Source organism: Ciconia boyciana, chromosome 6 (genome assembly GCF_034638445.1).
Source record: "Ciconia boyciana chromosome 6, ASM3463844v1, whole genome shotgun sequence".
NCBI lineage: Eukaryota > Metazoa > Chordata > Aves > Ciconiiformes > Ciconiidae > Ciconia > Ciconia boyciana.
Window position 1 is genome coordinate 68,503,278 of NC_132939.1, and position 20,429 is coordinate 68,523,706.

General features: G+C 52.9%; 2 protein-coding genes across 4 annotated transcripts in view; one reads left to right on the forward strand and one right to left on the reverse strand.

The window, feature by feature from the left end:
• Positions 1–92: 92 nt before the first annotated feature.
• Positions 93–17,075, reverse strand: GPR137C (G protein-coupled receptor 137C). 3 transcript variants are annotated; one of them, XM_072866198.1, is made up of 8 exons: positions 16,617–17,074; positions 9,001–9,044; positions 8,007–8,235; positions 4,690–4,839; positions 4,020–4,142; positions 3,768–3,883; positions 2,835–2,964; positions 93–2,707 (listed from the first exon to the last, which is right to left on the reverse strand). In XM_072866198.1, the coding sequence occupies exons 1-8, from the start codon at positions 16,986–16,988 to the stop codon at positions 2,651–2,653; spliced, it is 1,221 nt and encodes a 406-aa protein (XP_072722299.1). In that variant the 5' UTR covers positions 16,989–17,074; the 3' UTR covers positions 93–2,650. The 3 variants fall into 3 exon arrangements, with proteins under 3 accessions (XP_072722299.1, XP_072722301.1, XP_072722300.1); XM_072866200.1 differs by lacking the exon at positions 2,835–2,964 and having other exon boundaries at positions 16,617–17,075; XM_072866199.1 differs by having other exon boundaries at positions 93–2,964; positions 16,617–17,072.
• Positions 17,076–17,521: 446 nt separating this feature from the next.
• Positions 17,522–20,429, forward strand: part of TXNDC16 (thioredoxin domain containing 16) — a 40,604-nt gene continuing 37,696 nt past the window's right edge. Inside the window, exon 1 of the mRNA XM_072866197.1 lies at positions 17,522–18,148. The gene's annotated coding sequence lies outside the window, so the exon portion shown is untranslated. The remainder of the gene's footprint in view (positions 18,149–20,429) is intronic.

The window sequence follows — 20,429 nt, forward strand, 5'->3', positions numbered from 1 at the left end:
AACCGAGCCCCCGGCCAGGACGAGGGGGACTGGAGGACCACATCTGGAGCTGGGTGACACCAAGAGAGAAACAGAGCCAGGCCTCCAGCAACCTAGCACAGAAACTTTTTTTTTTTTATTTCAACATAGTAGTGCTTGGTTACAGTTTAGTGAAGAACAAATAGGTACATTCATTGGCCACAGCTTCCTGTTGCAGCCAGCTGCTGCCTGACTGCAAAGCCAAAACACTGTTAAACCATACCAAAAAAAAAAAAGTTTAATGAAAGGCAACTATGCATTAAAAAAGTCATTGTACTTCTCAGCTATAAATTACTTCAGTAAAACACGGGACTGGCCCCAGGAGGAGCGGTCAGAGTTTTGAAATTAACGGCCATCTGTACAAATGAATAAAACCAAAACACTTTGCCAGTCACTCCCGAGTACATTAGCAACAAGACTCACTGCCCCGACCTGCCATCCTAACGCCAGGAAGATCGTATTGTTGTCGTGTGCTTCAGTGCAATATGAACAATGAGCCTGTAGCCCTTTAATTTTTTATTTTTTAATTTTTTTTTTTTGCACTACACTCCTTTCCCTCCAGAGAAAAACTTAAAGTGCTCCTAGTGCTTTGGAATTTAAGCAAGAACAGGGGCCACTAGCATCACTTACTGTCTTTGGTGACTTATGGGAGAAGAAAGAAGGGCAACGCGCCAAGCTCAGGTCCTTCATTAGCTTTGCCATAAGTCAAGCAGTGATTGAGATGGAGCAACCTGTTTCGGCACCCCAGCTGAGGCGAGGAGACAGGTCCCTCACACCACGGAAGGTGGAGCAGCCAGGAGAGCCACAGCAGCCAGGGCAGGGCTCCTAGTTCAAGTACTAGAGCGAGAGGGAAGTGCTGCAAGCTGTCATCTCGGAGCCTGCTCTAAAAAGCAGCCCTTTTTTTTGGGCCAGCCAGAGTGAAGCAGGTTAGCAGGGAGAGGCCCACAAGCCAGCACAGGAGACCACACAGGGACAGGGTGTTCTCAGCGTGAGAAGTGACATCTAGCTCAGTACAAGTGAGGTGGGGGATCGGGTGAGCAGGCCATACTAGTGAGCACACAACAAGTGAGGAGAGGCCGGGGCTGCCCCAGTGCTCGGGGTCTCTCACACGCAGCGGTGGACACTGAGGCTGCCTCGGGATCCCTCCAGAGCCCAGCCCAGTGTCCCACACCCAGAACCAGGCAGCACCGTACCGCTCCATGCACAGGTAAGTGGGTCCTTCAGTGTCAGACTTGGGTTTGACCAGCAGGAGCAGCTCTAGGCAGGTTAAAAGCGGTTCCAGTTCAGGTTGTCACTAGAGGTCAGAGCAGCGGCCCTCCCTGGACCAGTGCCTCCATCCAAGTCTGTGTCCAAAGCTGCTTCGCTCATCCCCACATCAGGCTCAGGGACAAGCCAGGAATAACATCAAGCCTCATCCCCAAGAGCCCCATGGAGCTATAGGCCAGGTCAAACTTGGCTATTTTGGTTAAAGAGAGACAGAGAAACCTCTCCCCAGACTGACCCGGCACACTCAAACCCTGTGTACACCACTAAGCCCTGCTGCCACAGCTGCTGTGGCCGTGGGAGGGCTGCGGGACCCCAGCCCTGCCCCACAGCAGGGGAGGGGAGAGCAGGGAGCCCAGGGACCAGAGCTCCGCAGTGTCTGCTGCTCCCCTCTGCGACAGCAGGCCTTGCCTCCGCAACCAGACAGACACCTCCTGCACCACGGTGGGGACCCCACCGCTTCACATTCACTTCAGGTTAAAACTCTTGGGTATCTGCTCAATGCAATTTAATACTGAGGGGGGAAAAGGGGAGCCCCACCATGGGCTAAGAGGAGGGGGAGCAGGACTGCTCTCGCTCCCCACCGGTTAAAGCAGCCCTAGTTTTACATGCGCTTTGGGCCACACATGTTCCTGCACGCACACTCTTGCTGAGCCAGCTCCAGCTCTAAGCTTCCCCAGAAGGCAGCAGCCCATAAAGCCTTGAGTCCTCACTTGACAGCAGCTACTGTCCAAGCCAGCCCTCTTCCTTTGCCATAAGCTAGTGGGTTGGTTACAAGGTAGTGATCTTTACGCCAGTAGGAGCACTTGATCTCACCCTCACAGGCCTCTGCTAGGATATGCTTTGAGCTCAGCTTTGAACCCACAGTCCTAGGTAGGACAGTTCAGCAATCAGGTGAAACAAGGACCAGCAGTCAGAGCAAGACCACACTCAGCCCAGAGGCATCAGCCCTGCCGGGTGTGAATATGGCACAGTACGCTTTAGCATGCGCTGCAGGAGGCCCTGCCCGTAACGCGCTCGGTTAACAGAGCTTCACACTCCCAAGTGAGTCAGGATGCAGAGTACTTCACGGAACACGTCTTTGCAGGAAGACGGTGCCTCTCCCAGCTATGGATGTGCAATTAAAAGAGTAACTAGAACAGTCTCAGACCAAGCACAGTCTGAGCAAGATTCGTTCCTTCCAAGTGTGCAGATAAAAGTGCAAATATGCATTTGATGTTTCTTTTCTAGTGAGGAAGCTCTGGTGCATTTAGCTGCCAACATCTTGAAGACCAGACCAAGAAAAAAGCTTCCCGAGAGTTCAGCTTCACTTTGCTACATGGTACCTTAAAGTCACAGTTCTCTTGCTTAACTGCCTGCAGCCATAGGCTCAGTCCTGCTTACAGCTGCAGCAGGTAGTGGAATGTTTGTGTCGATGAGTTAGATGCTTCAGGGAAGAAGGAAAGAGAAAACCAGGTTACAATCCTATACATGAATGCCACTTCTGGGAAGAAAGGGACCTCGCAGCCTCTTCAGTTCTGCGGTGCAGGGTATGAGCTATGGTGATTATTCACCTCCGAGCCGCCTGCGGCAAAGAGCAAGGGGGCACTGTCTGTAGCGGTTCCGCCGAGACGGGGACCCACCGCGTAGCTGTCATTCCCAGCCAGGGACCCATAGCAGCCAGAGCACTGAGGGGTGGCCAAGCTGGGAGGAGAGACAGAAAAACCAAACATGGACTCTTAGAGATGAGTAATTTGGCTGCGGCTAGTCTCCACTGCTACGAAAAACTTCTGCTCCCAGCACTGATCCGGGTATCCAAGCCTGCAGAAGCAGGCTACGACATGCAGGCACGATATCTCCAAGGAACCTGCCTTTGAGGAAACGGGTGCAAGAAGAGCACCAGGCTCTACAAAAATGGTCAACAAGAGCCAGAACCTCTGAACCGCTCACTACAGCCCTGGGCAGGTGGAGTTCAGACCCCTGAGCGGCAAGGGAAGGACAGGGCTGTCACGTTTCCCCTTACAGTTTTGCTGGGGATACCTGACCATCCTCCCACACGCCTGGTGCTCCTGCAGGGCTTTGTCCCAGTTGGCTCCTAGAGACCACCTCCCTCCCAGGACTTCACCACCTCTCACTGTCCACTGGAGAAACTCCTCTGGAGGTCACTTAAGAGCCCTCTGCCCCCACAGCTGTGGAAGGATCCTAGCAAGATCAGCCCTCCTGGATGAGGCCTCCTGTCTGTAGCCACTGCATATTTCTACCTGTGAGCACCCAGTGCGATATCCACCTCTCAGAGCTGGTCACTTCTGTCTAATAAAAATAGCTCCTTGTGAGCTGCAGAAGGGAACAAAATCAAGCTCAGTCAGAAGGCTCCTTGCCCCATCCACCTTGCCCAAGCTGCCTCTTACACCAAAACTTTTTCCTACAAGCAGAAGCCACGAGCTCTGTCGCTTCCACACAGGGCAGCAGAATGGCAGCTGTGCTTTCACTTGCCCAGCAATGCTTACCCTCCTTCTCTGGCCCCAAGCCGTGACAAGTCGTCATCGCTGTCGTAGCGCCTCGGATTGTCAAAGAAGTAGGCTCTGGAACTGTAACTGTGACTATTGACCATCCCCGCTGGAGTCTGTTAAAGAGAAAAGATTTAGGCCAGAAGCGAGATATTTGACAGTCTTCCTAAAGGCCTGCCACCCCACCCCAGGCATTTTGGAGCTCCTCCCTGCACAGGGGTACTCGAGCTACAGCGGCTTGCTCAGGCCTACCAAGTTCTGACTCAGTCTCTGAGCCCGGAAGAACAGCACCACGAAAGTCGTTGGCACCAGCTCCCAGAGGAAGAGGACCACTCCAAACACTACGTATTCTTCACCGCTCACTTCCACATGCACCTGTGGAGAGAAGTTAGAGGTCTCTGTATAATCCTAGCCATCAGCAGAGCTACACAGCTCCCAAAGCTGGACACAGCCCACAGCTTAGAACTAGGAACACAGAGAAACCCTTATGAAGACAGGAGTCCCTAAACCAGAAGAGTGACCCCTACCTGACTGCTGCTACTGTTTTTAGTGAGATAGTTCTCTTCAGTGTGCTACCAGGGTACTGTTAGCTCCCTCCCCACACCAATGACTCTCCCTTGCACACAGCCACACCTGATTAAGCACTGCTTTTCTGCTCTAGTTTACTTGTTCCTCCTCTCCCCCAGAAGAAGAGCTGGCAGGCTGAAATTGAAGAGCACAACAGGGAATCCCTCCTGAAGAAATAGCCAGGTAGAGGAAGATTCAGGTTTGCTCTGGTGGAGAGAGCAAGCAGGGCTTCTGAAGGCAGAAAGCCAGCACTCATCTGGGGATTCACCCTCTTCACCTGCACAGGCCCTCACAGGACAGTAGAGTAACTGCCTTTCACTTTACTAGCCCTGGACTGGGGGTCACAGACACTTACCTTGTCTGAAAGGTTGTCCCAGCCATAGTTAAAAGGACCAGGAACACTGTCTGGAGATATGGCCACAGCTACCAGGTTATAGCAAGCCCTTGAGGAATACAGAAGAGCGACTACAGATCCCACAAGAATAGCCTGGCAGACAGATGTTCCCTAGAACAGGAAGAAAAAAGTTTTAATACGGACCTTCCTACAGAGCTGCAATTCCCCCCCGCTTAAATGCATGAGAAGCTGTGCAGGCAGGAACGCCCTAGAACATTTGTATGTTATTGCTAAAATATTCAGAGCTGGTTAAGAGCTTCCTTGTGTGGCAAGTTCACTGCAGTAGCAGAGCTACATGGCCTGTGTCACCAGGGAGGAGGGAAGACTCGAGGCACAGGAGTGTCATTCTCAGGATCTTATCAGTCAGCTTCAAACCGGTGGTCCAGAGAGATGCTATCCCACCCGCTGCCTTACTGCAGTAGTCTCCAGAAGGCCAACCAACAACCATTAAGAAAATCGTCTTGCTGCTTCTACACCCCGATCAGACGCTGCAACAGACATGTCCACCCAGCTCGTCCACTCTGCAGCAGTTTGGCACCCCTGACATTGAACACACATTTGTCTAGGAAAGAAGCCCAAGTATTTGGGGTGGGCAACTCTGAGAACAGGCAGAAAGACCCAGCACCTGAACCCCAGCGCTGCTGTGGGACACACCAGCTTTGCTGTACACAGAGCGGCGTGCTGCAGGGTGGCTAGATGTTGCGGGACCTGTGCCTCCTGCTAGCTGTCCTGTGCTGGTGAAGAGGGGCTTTCTCCACAGTGTTTCAGATGCTTGCTGTCAGAGGGATAGCTGCATGAGGTACCTGAAGGTCACAGTACCCACCTTTCCCGGACAGCTAGCCATGGGACAGGAAGCTACTTGAAGATCTGCAAAGTGTCTCCATTTCTCTGCTAAATACACCCGTGAAGTCTTCTAACAGCTACTGGTAGCCACCAATCACTGCACAGCAGAAGCCAGTAAGTGGGCACACAAACACATCTCAGCAGCTGACTTGCCATTGTATTTAGGGAGACGATCAGCTCCAGAAGCACATCTCATTGACCCTCCACATCCAAGCTATGGCTACGCTAGCTCCATTTTCCTAGCTTTACAGCACTTGTTCAAGACTGTCTCTTGGAAAAGTCAGCATGAAAGTGCTGCTAACAGACAAATCCCTGTGACACCATCAAAGCACAAGAATGCAGCCTGCTCTAGTGCTGTTAGCTGAGCCCTTGGTATTCAGGACAGCAGAATAAGAGGCAGAAAGGCTAGTGAAGCAAGTCTCCATCTGACAAGGACCACAGTATAGGACCTGGCAGCAGCTCAATAGCACAGCCTCCTTCTCAAGTGTCAAATGGCTCCAACCTTCCTACCTCCAGTGGAGGCAGCAGCCTCACCGGGCCCCTCTAGCCTTGCTGTATTGTTTTGAGTCAGCAGGTTCGCAGCTGGAGTTCAGGAGGCAGGACAGCCTTTTCAGGCATTTCTGTAACACTTCTGCTCATCCCCACCCTATTTTTGCAGCTCGTCCACAACACAACATCAGGGAATGCCTCCAAGGCAGGGAAGGGAGACAGCATTTGAATGCAAGAGACCTCTACCAGACAGTCAGGTTGAGTATTCCACCTGAGAGCAGGCTTCTCTAGAGCATGTTGTACAAGAGCACAGCCCCACAGGCAGCCTCGGGCAGGTAACTAGAGGAAGTTACTGCATTTGTAAACTACTGCTGGGTGAACTTGATAAGTTAATTAGTGTCCAGAGCCAGTCAGAGCTGCATACCTGGCCCATGCAAGCAGGGATGTGAGCAGGTTCTCAGCTTAGTCATGGCTCTTCTGTCTCATTACAGATCACCTGGCTGCAATCTGCAGCCTCTGTGGATAGCTGTCACAAGACCCAGTAGGCAGCTGGGAGCAGCTGCCTATGGTGGATTCTGGGCAACCACCAATGCTCTCTGCTGCTTAAGAGAGCCAGACTTCTCCTAGAAAAAGCCTCAGCTTCAATCTTGACAGCACAGCTCTGGCTGCCCTCTCAGCTTTCACTCAGCTGCCCTCTCCAAGAGAAGGGGCAGTGGACTGCAGCCACCAGAGTGGTGATGCAGATGGCCTACTAAGGAGCAAGGAGATGCCTCCAGCCAATGCAAGGCAGCTGCTGGATCCAGAATGTCTTTGTAGCAGTGTCTGCTGCAAGGCAGCTTGTCACCCTCTTCATCCTCTTCCTGAGCAGGGACAGAGCCATCCAACAGCCTCCAGGAGCTCTACACTCTGGGCAGTCCTCACCTGAGCCAGGCATGGCAGTGCTTTAAGACCATATAGATTCACCTGATTGAAGGCACATGGGGAATCAGGTCTCCACAGGAGGCCAGAGCCCCACCTTCTGACACCTGGAAAGAAGCAATTCAGGGCATATGGGGTGAGGAGCTCTACTACTGGGAAAAGACAGTAGCTCAAAAGGACTAGAGCCAGGCAGCTGGCTTCCCTGAGCCTTACTATGCTCAGGTGCTCAAGTTTTTCCTACAGATGTTTCCAGGCTCATCAAGAGACTGCTCTCTGCCCTTCTGAACAGGCCAGGTCCCCACCCTGGAATCACTGCCTTTGATTAGGAGTGATATGGCTTCCCAGAGGAAGAGGAGGCAGCTCAAGTGCACACTTAATTGCGGCCTACTGCCACACTAAAATGAGACTGCCAGTGGCTTATCCACTTTCCTACCTGCTTGAGAAGAGTTGTGTATGTTCAGACCCTCAGCTGTCATCCTGCTTTGGGGCAGGACCTACAGCAACTTCTCCTCCCCTTCTAAGATGCTCATCTCATCCAGGACAGGCAAGCACTGCCTCTGGCTCAAGCAAGCAGGCAGCTAAAGCTGGACTGCTGGGGGATCCCCTTTGCAGAGAATTGTTATGCATCTGCCAGAGATAATGTGCTGCAGCCTTTACTGTCCTTAGTGACAATATACTGCAGAAACTGCATCTGCTACCTAGAGAACCCTCTCTTCCAGTCAAATCCTAAATTATCCTTCTAAACCTGAAAAGCATAAGCAGCTCATAAGTCTCCTGTTGTGCCAGCAGAGCTGCAGACAATGTATTCCCCTGAAACATAGAGGGCCCTTCAATCCTACAGCAGGAGCATGCACTTTCTGGAGAGAAAAGTCCAAGCGCTGTCACCTCCACACTGGAAGGAGTATGTGAGCAAGAGTAGCTCAGGTGCCACCAGGCCAGCATTGCTCTGAGTAAGCACACACAGATCCAGTTGAGAATCCAGCTGATGATTGTGCAGTTCCAGTGTAGTTGAAAAGGCATTTACTTACCTTAGACTCGAGGTAGACATTCGCTGAAGACATCTTTCCCAGTTTGCACATGCAGCAAGCCAGCGAGATGGCACAGAGGATGAAGAGGCTGTCGTTGACTAGGGCACGGGCAAGGACCGTCCACCTCTGCTGGTTCTCCGGGACCCCACCATGGATTAACATTGCACAAGTTAAGTTCACAACTAAGAAGAGGAGGCTGGTAAATATGGAGCCCAGATACAACAGGACCCTGGAGAGATGGCGGGGGAAAAAAAAATGGAGTTTGAGTCAGAAAATTCTGGGCTCATTCTGCACCACCCTCCTGTCTCATCAGGCAAGAGGGCCTCCCAGCATGCCCAGTGCTCTGCTTGCTATGAAGATCAGACATTCCAGCAAGTTTCAGTGGTTGTATTGACAGCCCAAGTCTGCAGCTCCTTTGTTTGAGCTGCTCTTATAATGCATGAGCAGTGTAAGTAGTCATGAGTTACGAGACTCATCTTCTGACAGTCAGGCTCTTATCTTGCAGATTTTAAGTGTTGCTGTAGCTCTGCATTAACTTCAGTCAATAAGCTATGAGTCATCACAACCACTGCAACTTCTTTATTGAAAGCCACTGGAGCTTGCATTTTCCATTGTGGGTTTCCCTGGAAATGGCTAGGAAGCGCCTGGGCTGCACAAACACAGGTCCCACCTATTGCTCAAGCCTTATCCTGCAGATCTTTTCTGGGATGGGATAGCTCAGAATGACCTCGAGTTCATCTAGTTTGCTAGCAGCACCGGTACTGGGACACCAATGACATGTATGGAGGCATGCAGCATGTGCTTTAGCTTCCTCGGTACCCTTGAAGGTCCCAGTCCTGCTCCAAGGCACAACACTGATCCTTTGTCAGAGCACAGCTAGGTATGGCATTAGCTCTCTTCAGCCTTTGGGGTCTGAAAGTCCCATTCCTAGCACTGCAGCATGAGGTCACCTTAAGCCAACGTTAGAAGGTAACGTTCAAAGAGCATCACTTACTTGTACTTGTTGAATTCAGCTGCACATTTCACTTTGAATATGACCTAGGGGAAAGATTTGCACAGCATTACTTAACATGACCTACAGTTCTCCTTTAGACTTAAAGATGTATATGACAGGGGAGCCAGCATCCAGCTGGACATCTTGAAGGACTCTAGATTATCTATGAGCACCAAGTCTTGCAGTGGACCCACCTGCAAGAAAGACTGGTACTCTTTTTCTTGCGAGAGCCAAGCCTAAAGGTAGGTGTCCAACAGGCATAAACATATTTAATACCCCATAACACAATAATAATGGTGTTAAAATACCTTGTAAAGACAAGGACTTTTAACACCACACCTAAGGACTTCAAGCAGTGAGTTTAGCACTCAGCAGTCACCAAGATAATTCAAAAATACATCTACTTTGCCCAGTGTTCTGTGCTGCGTATTTTAGGACCTCAGTCATGCTTGATTTCCCTGTTAGAGAAGGCTGCTTCAGCTGCTGTGCTTTAGCAAGACAAATAGCTGATCTGAAATAGCCCTCTGGTATCAGATTATGGACCTGCAGGCTGTAACAAGCACTTGGAGCTCGCAGCTCCTCCACCCTTAAGATGTTTGTAGGCCAAACACACCTGAAAAGTAACTCTGAGATGGAAGTCCTCCAGAGGTGGAAGGCCCAGCCTGCCAAGTTGCATGGCACACTTGACAGACAGGTGTATTAGATGACAGTCAGTTATTTGCAGACTATTTCACTCTTCAAAGCAACATGCACTCTGTCCAAGAGTGGATCTGGGTTCTGTGAATCTCCTCACCACACAAGGGATTAGGAGACTCAAGATGAAAGTTGCACAAGAAGGACCAGTGCTTCAAAGCAAAGGCTCACAGGCCTCTCCTCAGACTGCGGGGTACTGAAGCCATGCCTGCACCACCAGCCATTTGGGTCAGGAAGGCTAGAGAAGAACCATCAGCTCACATTCAGCACTCTTTCCAATATGGCAGACAAGCCTCCACGTCCCTTTGGGCTGAAGGGTGGCTCCTGCTGAAGCATACAGGGGCAGGACTTCTAGCCTAAGGAAGTACGGACAGTTTAGGAAGGTGCGAACACACTCACAAGTCACAGCTCAGATGGGAGGAGAGCAATCCTGCTGCAAGGGGACAGGTAACTGGTGCTCACACATGGTCAGGACAAGCAGGAGGAAAGCAGCATGCTGGCAGAGCTACATGGAGCTTGCTTGTCACACCCTGATTCAGCACAGCCATGGCAGGAACTGGGCTTTGTCCTGTGAAAAATGCAGATCCTGGTACAGACCCCACCAGGAAGGATCCCACAGCTGAGGTCACATTCCATCGCAGACAAAGCTCATGTCCTGACTAGAGACTTTGAAGGAACTTGGGAAGAGGTAGAGAGCCATCTAGCCAGATCCGGCAGGCTTGTACTTGTGGTCAGCACAAGACCACTGTAGGATCATGGCATAGGTGTGGAGGTTTAGTTTCTTTGCTTCTGCAAGGAGTCCTCCCTGTCAGCTTCCACACTGTGGCTGCAGTGAAGGATCACTCATCTCTTACAAGGCACCCTTAGTCAGCTTTTTTTCTGATGGGATTTCTTGGCTCCTGCCTCCCAGTCAGCACTGAGGTAGCAATGGCACTCTGAAGCTTCAGAAATTAGGCTCCTGCCAACAGGATTTCTAGAGAGATTTCAGGATTTGAGGGTTGTCTGATCCATTGTAGTAGTTTCAAGCATTTGAAAGCCCTCCTACAGGGCATTAGACAGCTTCAGCAACCCTGTTCTGAGAGCCAGTTTCCCTGTCTGGCTCCTCTCCCCCAGTCTGAGGGAAGATGAACTCAAGAAGCACTTAGTGGGGAACAAGACAATACTTCAGCAGAGGGAGGTATCCAGCCTCCATGGCTGAGGAGCACAGTACTACAAGGAGTCTCTGAAGCCCTCTACCCTCTTGTCCTGGCCTATACCAGCCCAGAGAAGTACAGAACTGTGGCATAATCCACTCTGAGCCCCAAAACTCATCTGAGTGACAGGAAACCTGGGCCTTGGAAGGCCCATGTGGTGACTTCAAAACAGAAAAATCCTTGAATCCTCCTCTATCCTTAGTTTGCCTATAAGCTACATTCAAGCACTTTGGGAGTGTCAAAACAGACATCAAGGACATCCAGCTGGGAAACCTCTTGGTTCAGCACCCATTCACACAGCAGGGAAATCCTTCCAAGGTATTTGTACCTCTGCTCTGACTCCCAGAAGAGCAGACTGTAACCGCAGCCTCTGAACAGCAGAGCTAACAAGAGTCCCTGGCTTGTATTCCAGGTCATCACCCTGGGTGAGAACAGCCCCTCAGCTGAGCAGGGAAATGCCACTGGCTAACAGAAAGCAGATGCTGGCTTCCACAGCTGCAGTAGCCCTGTGCAAGCCAGTCTCCCAAGACTCTCCCCTATGGCCCTGAGCCCTGGGGACTAAGGCACACAAAGCTGTCGCAGGGTTAAGAGTGCAATGGCAACCTGAGACTCACACTTGGACTGCTGCCACTAAAAGCAGAGGGAGACCACGGCACCAGCCTTACACTTTTATTAGCCCCTGGCTATTTAGTCCTATACCTTCAGGAAAAGAACAGACATCACTCAGTTTACAGTGGTTTTAGTAAGACATAAGACTGAACATTGCTTTTTCTTCAGAGGGGCTGGGTTAGTAGGTGACACCAGTAGTGTTCACAATGCATCTTTGGGTTCTTATCCTTGAGACAATCTTGCAAGCCTTTCAACACTGGACTAGCTCTGCTGCTTTCAAAGCCCAAGGACAGCTGATGTAGAGGGTTCTGCTGTGAAGAAGCCAGTGCAGAGTGCTCAGCAGTAGTCCTGTTCTTCAGAAACACAGGAAATACAGACCCCTGCCCTCAAACAGGTGCATTATGCCAAGTTGTTAGTAGCAACCCTTGCAAACTGAGGGTTCCTTCAGTTCCTAGCTGAGAGGCCAGCCCCAGAAGTCATGCAGTTGCCTGCTGAAAATAGGGAAGAGAGGTCTCTGCTAGCCCAGAGTAGCAGGACTAGGAACATTTACTCCTAAGCAAGCCTCTTATAACAGTTAGGCAATACTGTTGTCTTTCTGGAGCCACAAGTCCTTTGAGCACTTCACATCAGCCACAGACTTGGGAAGAAGGCAAGGCCAAGAAGAGCTACAGACCTCAAAGTCTCCTGTGATGCTGGAGGCTTTTGTTTTTGTGATGAGTGGATATATTTCACAAAATTGAATACCTTGCTCACATCACTGAGTCTAGAAAGTGAACTTGCTAAGGGCATGTTCTCAGAGCATTAAGAAACACACTCATCCTTAGAAGGTGGACTGGAGGTGTCACAGCTGCTAAGAGGAGATGACAAGTGACAGACACCATATCCCACAGACAGCTCGAAAGACCACTTTCAGTACCTGTACAAGCCAGGACCTTAGTCCTAACATTGAGCCTCAGATAGCACTTCAGCTTGGTTTTGGTACAGCCATTCACAACAGACCTGAGAGATCCAGGAGAGCCGGAAACTTGTCTGTCTGACGGAATCAAAGTCTCTTTTGCTCCGTACAGAAATCATGAGTTTGGGCTCTCCAGATACAAGACACAACCATGTCCTGCCTTGACATGAACACAGCCCACCCTCAGTTGCAAGAGCATCCACAGACAGATTAGATTCCTTCTCTTGCCACAGTCATTCAGCACCAAGCATCGGAGCAGAGCACAGACTATTTTGGGACTATACCCCATAACAAGTGTTCAAGCCCCCACCCACCCCTCAGAGGAAAAGTTGGAACTATCTGTGAGGAGGATCTGTCACCATCCCCACTAATACTGAGATCATCCTATGCCATCGTGAACACAGGGTGCAACTTGCATGTACCCTGATTTCCCAGAATAGCTGGTTGCTGGCATGACCACCTGTTCATTTGGGAAACTGTGGAGCCCATGGGAATCATCAGCTATGGGATGGAGCAGCTTTGAGTTTAAGTGACCCCTTACCAGCTGTCCCTCTGAGGCAGCGGGCACATGCTAGGTGTCTGCTAGATGAGGAAGGTGGAAGAGTGCAAGAATGGGTGGAGGCTTTTCCAGTTTTCCATCTGAGAAGGCAGGAAGATACAGGACAGTAAGGACAAACAGCTCCCAGGCTGGATGCTCTTTCCATGCGTGTCTGCTCCAGCGCAATTAGAGCAGCAAGGGATGAAAGAGGCTGATGTCATCCAATCAAATGGAGCACTTAAAGAAACCCAGACAGGTTAAGGGTCATGGGCACGCCAGTCTGGCGGAGCAGCCTGTCAGAGCCTCACCACTCCAGCAGAAGGCCTTACTCATTGCTGCACACAGTTGCCGACTCCCAAGTGAGGCAAGGATGCCAAGTGCTCAAGAAGGTCTTTGAAAGGGTCAAGATGGAGGTTGTTGTGGCTACATTTCCATGTACTGTGCTCCTGACAATGACCTGGGGAAAAGCAGGAATTGGCAAGCTCTTGGGAAAGGTAACATTGCTCAAGCAGATGTCTAGCCGGCAGCAGAGGAGCTATTCCAAAAGCAAGGCAGAAAAGCACCCTGGGTTAGATATCTGAGCCCTTGTTCTGCCTGTTTGAGGCAAGATTAGGAGTGGATCTGAGGAATTCTGACCTGATGTACTGCAAACTTCAGATTTCCTGGAAAGGAACTCATTCTGTTACAAGCTGAAGCAGAAAGGAAGACACACTCCCAAGCAAAAGGCATTACACCTTTTGATGTTGCAGGTGGAAATAAGGCAGCGACAAAAAGAAGCCATCACCACCAAATAAGCATCCCATACACATTTTGTCAGGCCTCCACGTCCCCTCAGGAATCCCAGGGGCCAAGAGGGGACAGGAAAAGGATAGCCTCTCCCCACAGAAAGGAGGAACACTAGGCAGTTTCATGAGTTTTAATTTCAGCCCCAGAACAGCCTGGAGTGCAAAATAATGCTAGCTGTCCATGGGTATTTGTTGTTTCCTGGACCTCTTCCCCCACCCAGCACCATTTCATCCTCAGCTCGTACATAGCCTGAGGAGCTCCGTAAATCAAGCAAGATTAGCTCAAATAACATTGCACAGGCCACATTTTCTTCCACTGCTTAGACAGATGCCATTTCTCCAGCATCTCCACAAAGGAGGCACTGTGTACAAAGACAATTAGCCAGGCCTCCAGCACAGAAGCAGCCCATGCTTTTATCTGAGGACATCTCAGACCAGGATGCCACCCCCAGAGTAGCAGAAGCCCAGTGCCCTTCTACAGGTTGCTACCAACTGGCCCTTAAGAATTGGGAACAGGCAGGCCCTCCACAGCAGGTTCTGCTTGAAGTCACACTAGTAAAGATACCAGTCATCTCTAAATCTTGAGCCACCTCAGCTAAACTGCTGTGGTTCCACCATAGCTTCCCTCCTTCCTCCAGGTAGGGATAATTCTTGTTTAATTACACCCTAAGCCCCCTTAACAGAACTCCTCCTGTGCTTTAAGAGATGCCCTGAACACAGCCAAGCCAGGCACATCTCAGTTCGCTACCAGCACACGGCACCCTTCTGTCAAGGGAAGGATGGGCTAGTTTTATCAGCCTGTTCTCCAAGCAGAGGAGGCCAAATATCACTACTCGGCATCACTTCTTCTGTTAAAATGGAAGACAGAAAAGCACCAAGGCTTTCAGTCCACCTAGCTGTACTCTTTCTCCAAGCCTCTGGAGCTACAGCTCTTCACCACCTACCACCACTGTGAGATCACCCACAAACACCACGAAGTGCTGGACACCCATTCTGCTTGCAACAGCCAAGTGTCAGACCCTCTCTGTAACTAAGCATGCATACCCACTTTAATAAGTCATTTTATCCTTCCCCACTCTAGATTCTGAGCTCTTATTTCCTCAGACAGGATTTCCCTTGGCTCTAGGTCTTCAAGAAGAAAGAAATGGGGTATATTCAGCCAGAGTCCACTGAAAAACAGATATCATGGGAGGAAGGGAAGCCTGAGAACCTATTGGAATTTACTTTGCCGTTCTTTAAAGGAGCCTTTTAACAAGCGTGCAAAGAGGCACATCTGCTGTCAAGTCCAGTGACTTGGAGGAAAACAGAAATCCAGCCACTTTGTGGCACTAGAACATGGGATCCCTTCCTCAGCTTGCCTTTCAAGGAACACAAACACCTACTAGTCAGAGCAATTGGTAGGTCAGGCTCCCTTTAACAGACAAGATGGATTATGCACACTATGCACCATTTGTTATTTTGCTGCCACTCGATCGGCAGCATATCTAACATCAACAGCTTTTGCAAGGGGCAGTTTACCCCAGCTTCCAGGTGTTTGTGTCAGAGGGGGAAGAACCAAAAGAGCTGAACAACCCAATTGCTCCAAGTCTCACATTATCATGTGAATGTTGATGTCCTCGGGAAAATGAAATCATAACTCCCATCAGTGACACATCGGAGCGATGGAGCGATTTCGCTGTGTGTTAGCGATTCCTTTGTGAGGCTGGTGAACAGCTGAGAGCTGCAGAGCAAAGAATCTGAACAACAACAACAAAGCTGGAAGGAAAGTACTGCCTATTTATGAAACAAGTCACCAAACTGGAAGGCAGGCAAGCAAAGGGCTGCTCACGAGAAACTGGAGCAGAAACAAAATATTCAGAAGAGGAAGGGGAGGGAAGAGCTAAGGCTTTAAAAGATAAAGACAAGTGAAAGGACTAGAGAAAGGAGGATAAAAATCACAAAACAAGTGATGGGAAACCCAGAAAAGGAGGAATACAGCTCGGCAGCAATAACAACAGGCAGCTCCGCACTGTCCCAGTAGCGATCATTGTGCTAGGAAGGGGCCCACCTCTCCAGCCCCAGGCTGTTGTCTGGGGAGGCAGAGGGATCTCAGGGTTTTTGTCTGACAACAAGCTGCAGAACAACAAGCCCAGTTCACAGCGGAGCGGAGAGATGGAGAGAAGGAGGGAGCGCAGCAACAATAGCAGAAGAGGCTCTAGCTGGTGACGTAATGGTTGGCATCAATCCAGGCCTGAGCAGCCCCTGCTGCTGCCACTTTCTGGTCCCCTTTAGAGAAGGGGAATCAATTAAAAAAAGATGTAAAACAGTCTCCCAAGAGAACCCCCGTAGCACTGCCACCCCTCGTAGGGTTGCAAAGGGGAAAACCCCACCCGGGAGCAGGGCACATCTCTGCACCCCCCCAAGCCCAGATTCAGGGCATGTGCCTGCCTGCCTGCCCCCCCACCACCCTACAGCGCCTGCAGCCAAGGCACACCCCGGCACCCCACCACCCTGACGCCAGGATTCGGGGCACACTTTTTGTTTAACACCCCCCCCCCCCCCCAAGCCTGGATTCAGGGCATAATCTCTGTGCCTCCCCCCAAGCCTGGATTCAGGGCACAACCCTGCATCTCCCCAACCTGCCTCAAAGCCGACATTGAGGGTAGACCTCTCGGCACCCTTTCCCACCGAGCCTGCTCAGGGCACACCTCCACACACCCCCCCCTCCATCCCACCCCAAAGCCTGGCTTCAGGGCACACTGCAAGTTCAGGGGGGTGGCTGAAGAGGAGCCTTTAGCCCCGGCGTCCTGCAGGGTGGGGGGTTCGGTGTGCCCGTTCTTCCCCCCCCCCAAAAGAAAACTTACCTCAGCGAAATAGAGGTTGAGGAGGCAGAGGCTGGAGAAGAGCAGGCAGCCGGGCAGGCAGTAGAGGAGCCAGTGGGCGAAGGGCTGCTGGAGGCGGAGGGCCTGCAGGGAGTTCTGCAGGTAGAAGGAGAAGAGGGTGGTCCTGAGGGCTGCCCAGAGCAGGCAGAGGAAGAGGCAGAGCGTGTGGTAGCTCAACCGCCGCTCCCGGTAGTAGAGGAGCAGCCAGAGCTGCAGGTAGGCGAAGAGGAAGAGGGCGGCGTAGAGCGCCGTGTGCAGCACGGTCAGCCCCAGCTCCACCGCGTAGGGCACGGCGGCCCCCTCAGCCAGGGCCGCCCCCTCAGCGAGGGCCGCCGCCGCCGCCGTCGCGCTCATGGGGCAGCGGGAGGCAACGGCCCGCCAACGGTCGCCGCGCGCGCCCGCCCCGCCCCTCCCCTCAGCCCCGGCTGGACACCCCCATGCAACAAAGGGGAGCCGCCCGCCCTCCTGGCTGCGCGGCGCGCCCGCCCGCCGCCAAACAACTCTCTGCCGGGGACAATCAGCTGAGCCCGATTATTTGAGGCGCTCGCTCCTGACAGCGCGCGCTCCCCATTGGCTCCCCGCCGGCCCGCCCCCACCGCGCCCATCCGCCGCGCCGAGTGGTCGCCGCTGCCTGTCACTCACGGCCGCCCCCGTGGGTCGCCTCTTGCTTCTTGGGTTGCCGCCGCCGCCCGCCTTCCCCCGCCCCCCCCCCACCCCGGACTCCTCTCCCGCCCCGCCTACCGCCAGCGGCGGGTGGAGGCACCGCCTCCCGCGCTCCCGCCCCCGCCCCTCCCGCCCTCCCCGGGGGCGGGGCGGAGCGCGCGCGGCGCCGCTGGGTCTCGCGGCGGGGGGCGCGCGCGGGCGGCGGCGGCCGTGAGGGCGGCTGAGGGGAGCGGGCTGCGGCGGGGGGTCGGCAGCTCCCGGGGCGGCCCCGGGCAGCCCCGAGCCACTGGGGACGGCTCCGGGGGTCCCCGCAGCAGTCGGGGCAGAGAGCCTCCGCCTGGCGGGGTGGGCTCCGGCAGCGCTGTACCTCCGGGGGCCGGTCTGGGGTTCCTGCAGGGAGCGGGGAGCTTTCCCAGAGGGGGCCCCGGAGCTGCCGGGGGGGATCTGGGCACCCCCAGCGGCCTGTGTGGGTGTGCGGGAGGAAGCCCCGCTGCCGTAGGTGCAGCCTGCGGTGTTGTCTCTTCCGTACGGGCAGCGATCCCTATGGCGGTGGGGAAGGCGCAGGGATCGTAGCGGTCAGGTAGGCAGCTGAGAGACCCCTGCCACCAAGAGATCTCAGCTCGGGTCTCAGAGATCCCACCGCTGGAAGGGCCGGACTGGCACAGACCTGCCAGCTTTATTTCTGGCATCCCATTGCCAGTGTGTGGGACGAGGCTGCCTCGCAGATTCTCCAGCTGTACAGCCGGGCCACCGACCCCAGGGGACTGCTGGGGCCAAGGGGTGACCTCCATGCGTGACGCTCTTCTAGCAGCCGTGGTGGAGGGACAAGGACTTCAGCTGACGACACCCAGGTAGGTGACATCCCTAAACCATCTTGGAGGCAGCTCAGCAATGTCCGTCATCACAGTGCTGCCAGCTGCTTTCCAGGGACTTTGGGGGGCTGGTCCCCAGGGACAGACTAAATAGGGGCAGTGGTGCAGGAGCAGTGGGTGATGCTGCGGGCTGGCTGCTGTGCACGGGCATCGAAGCGCTCCTCTCCCGGTGTGGGCAGAGGGAAAGGCTGCAGCGTGTCCCTCCTGCAGCCTCGGCTAGCAAGCCAGGCCCAGCGGGGCTACTGGGTGCTGGGAAGTGGGACCTGGAAGTGAAAACGAAAGTGAAACTCTCTGGGAAGTGGCAGGAGATGGGGCAGTGTGGGAGCAGCACTGCAAAGAAACCAGCCAGGCAAAGCACGCTGGGCAGCAGGCTGGGATGCGCTTTGATGGCGCTGTGTTTCCCACCTCTGCTGATGATCCTTGAGAAGGATCCCTGCGCTACAAGATGCTGCTCCCGCAGCTCACCCCAGCCACCCCTGTAGGCACCCTTGTCCCCTGACTGCAAGCCCGTATCTTGCATTTGCGCTGAAAATCAGGCAGGTTTGGTGCAGGGGGTCAGAGGCTGGGGGAGAGGCGGCGGCGCAGAGTGGAGCTCCGTTATCATCCGACACAGTGTGCCAGATATGCCTCCGGTCTCATGAGCTGCCCCGGCACAGATTTGCACCGCGGGCTGATTATGCAGCAATCCGCAACGTCCTTAAAATGCTGCTGGTTGAAAAGTGCGCCTGCCTATGCACAAAAGGCCTGGCAGTGCTCTGGCTTGAAACAGCGTTTGTGGATAAATGCAGGATAAATACCTCTGCAGCGAGGCTCTGGTTTCTGGCTGGAAGCAGTGCATGAATCTGCTGTGGGTCCCGGCATCACAGCCTGGCTGGGAGGCTTGTTGGAGCGTCCAGCGCGGGTGGAAACATCTTCCCGCAGCTGTAGGGTCACAGCCACGGCAGCATACGATGGCGGGGCACGGCTGTAGGGGCCTCGTAGTTGCAGGTTGCAACCTGTGCCTCCTCCACAGGCTGCTGGGGAGAAGGGCTGGGTGGGAATGGCCAACAGGTATTTCAGACCGATGATCGCAGGCCCATCCCAAAGTGATGGAGAACAATCTCAGCACTGTCCCAGCTCCAAACGCTGGGGAACTGCAGCTTCTTGACCTTATTCAAGTCAGCTGGATCAAAGAACTTGCCTTTGGAAAATTTGAAAGGAGCTGGGTTGAGCTCTGTTCCAGCAAAACTGGGTAGTGATAATTAACCTGACTTGTCTGCTGCTTAGGAGAAGGCTGGTGCTGGCCACTTTTTCAAAGGTGAGCAGGGAAGGGAAGCGTGTAGTGAAAAATATGCAAAATAATGCAATATGTGGTAAGGAAGGGAGGTTATTGCTGGGCAGCCATAGGATTCCATAAAACTAACACATAGCCTTACCCGGGAGAAAAAGACGACTTAAATATTGCTTGACATAAGCAATATTTCAGCAGTTGTCAGCAGTATATGTCAACAGTTGTCAGGCATGTGACTTGGACTTGCGTGGTCTTCTGATGAATTAAAAACCCGCGGGACAAACCTAGCCCCCCCCAGGCAGTGAAGTGGCCCCAGGGTGACAGTTTCAGATAGTGGGTGGTCACCGGAGAGTCAGCGTCATCCAGATATGCTTCAGTGGGATCCCAGGGATGCTTTCTTTGGCCCTGAAGAGCCTATTTATCATCTCTTCAGGAGGAAAGAAATTTGCAGACAATACAGCTGTTGGGACAGCTTCCGTCTTTGGACAAGCTGGCTGCAAGCAAATTGGATGCATTTTGGGAAGTGCTTGCTGGTCGGGCAGTGACATGTGGCTGGAGGGATTCACATGGATCCACAGAGCAGAAGGCTGGAAGAGAGAGCTTTTCAGGGAGTTTTTCTGGATCCCCTAAAGGAAACCTGTGTGCATGATCCAAAGTGCAAGAAGAGCCATCAGCGTTATGCTCTCTCTTGCATTTTTCAGCAGCAACAGCAGGCATGTTTGGGCTGGGGCATCCAGTTGTGCCGGGGAGAGTGCTTCAGCCTGTTTAGCTTGCTGTAGCTAAGAGGTTGAGTCAGCCCGTGTGGATTTGGGGGCTGTTATGTGTCCCCTCTGCCTGCAGATCTGGGAGGGCAGCACAGTGGTTAACGGCTGCCGTAAGGGCGTGAAAGGCAGGCGAGCAGCACGGCGTACTAGCTGGGTGCGGGGTGCATGACCTGCTGCACCAAAAGGCCTGATCTGCGTTGATCATCACAGGAGAGGCTGAGGTGAC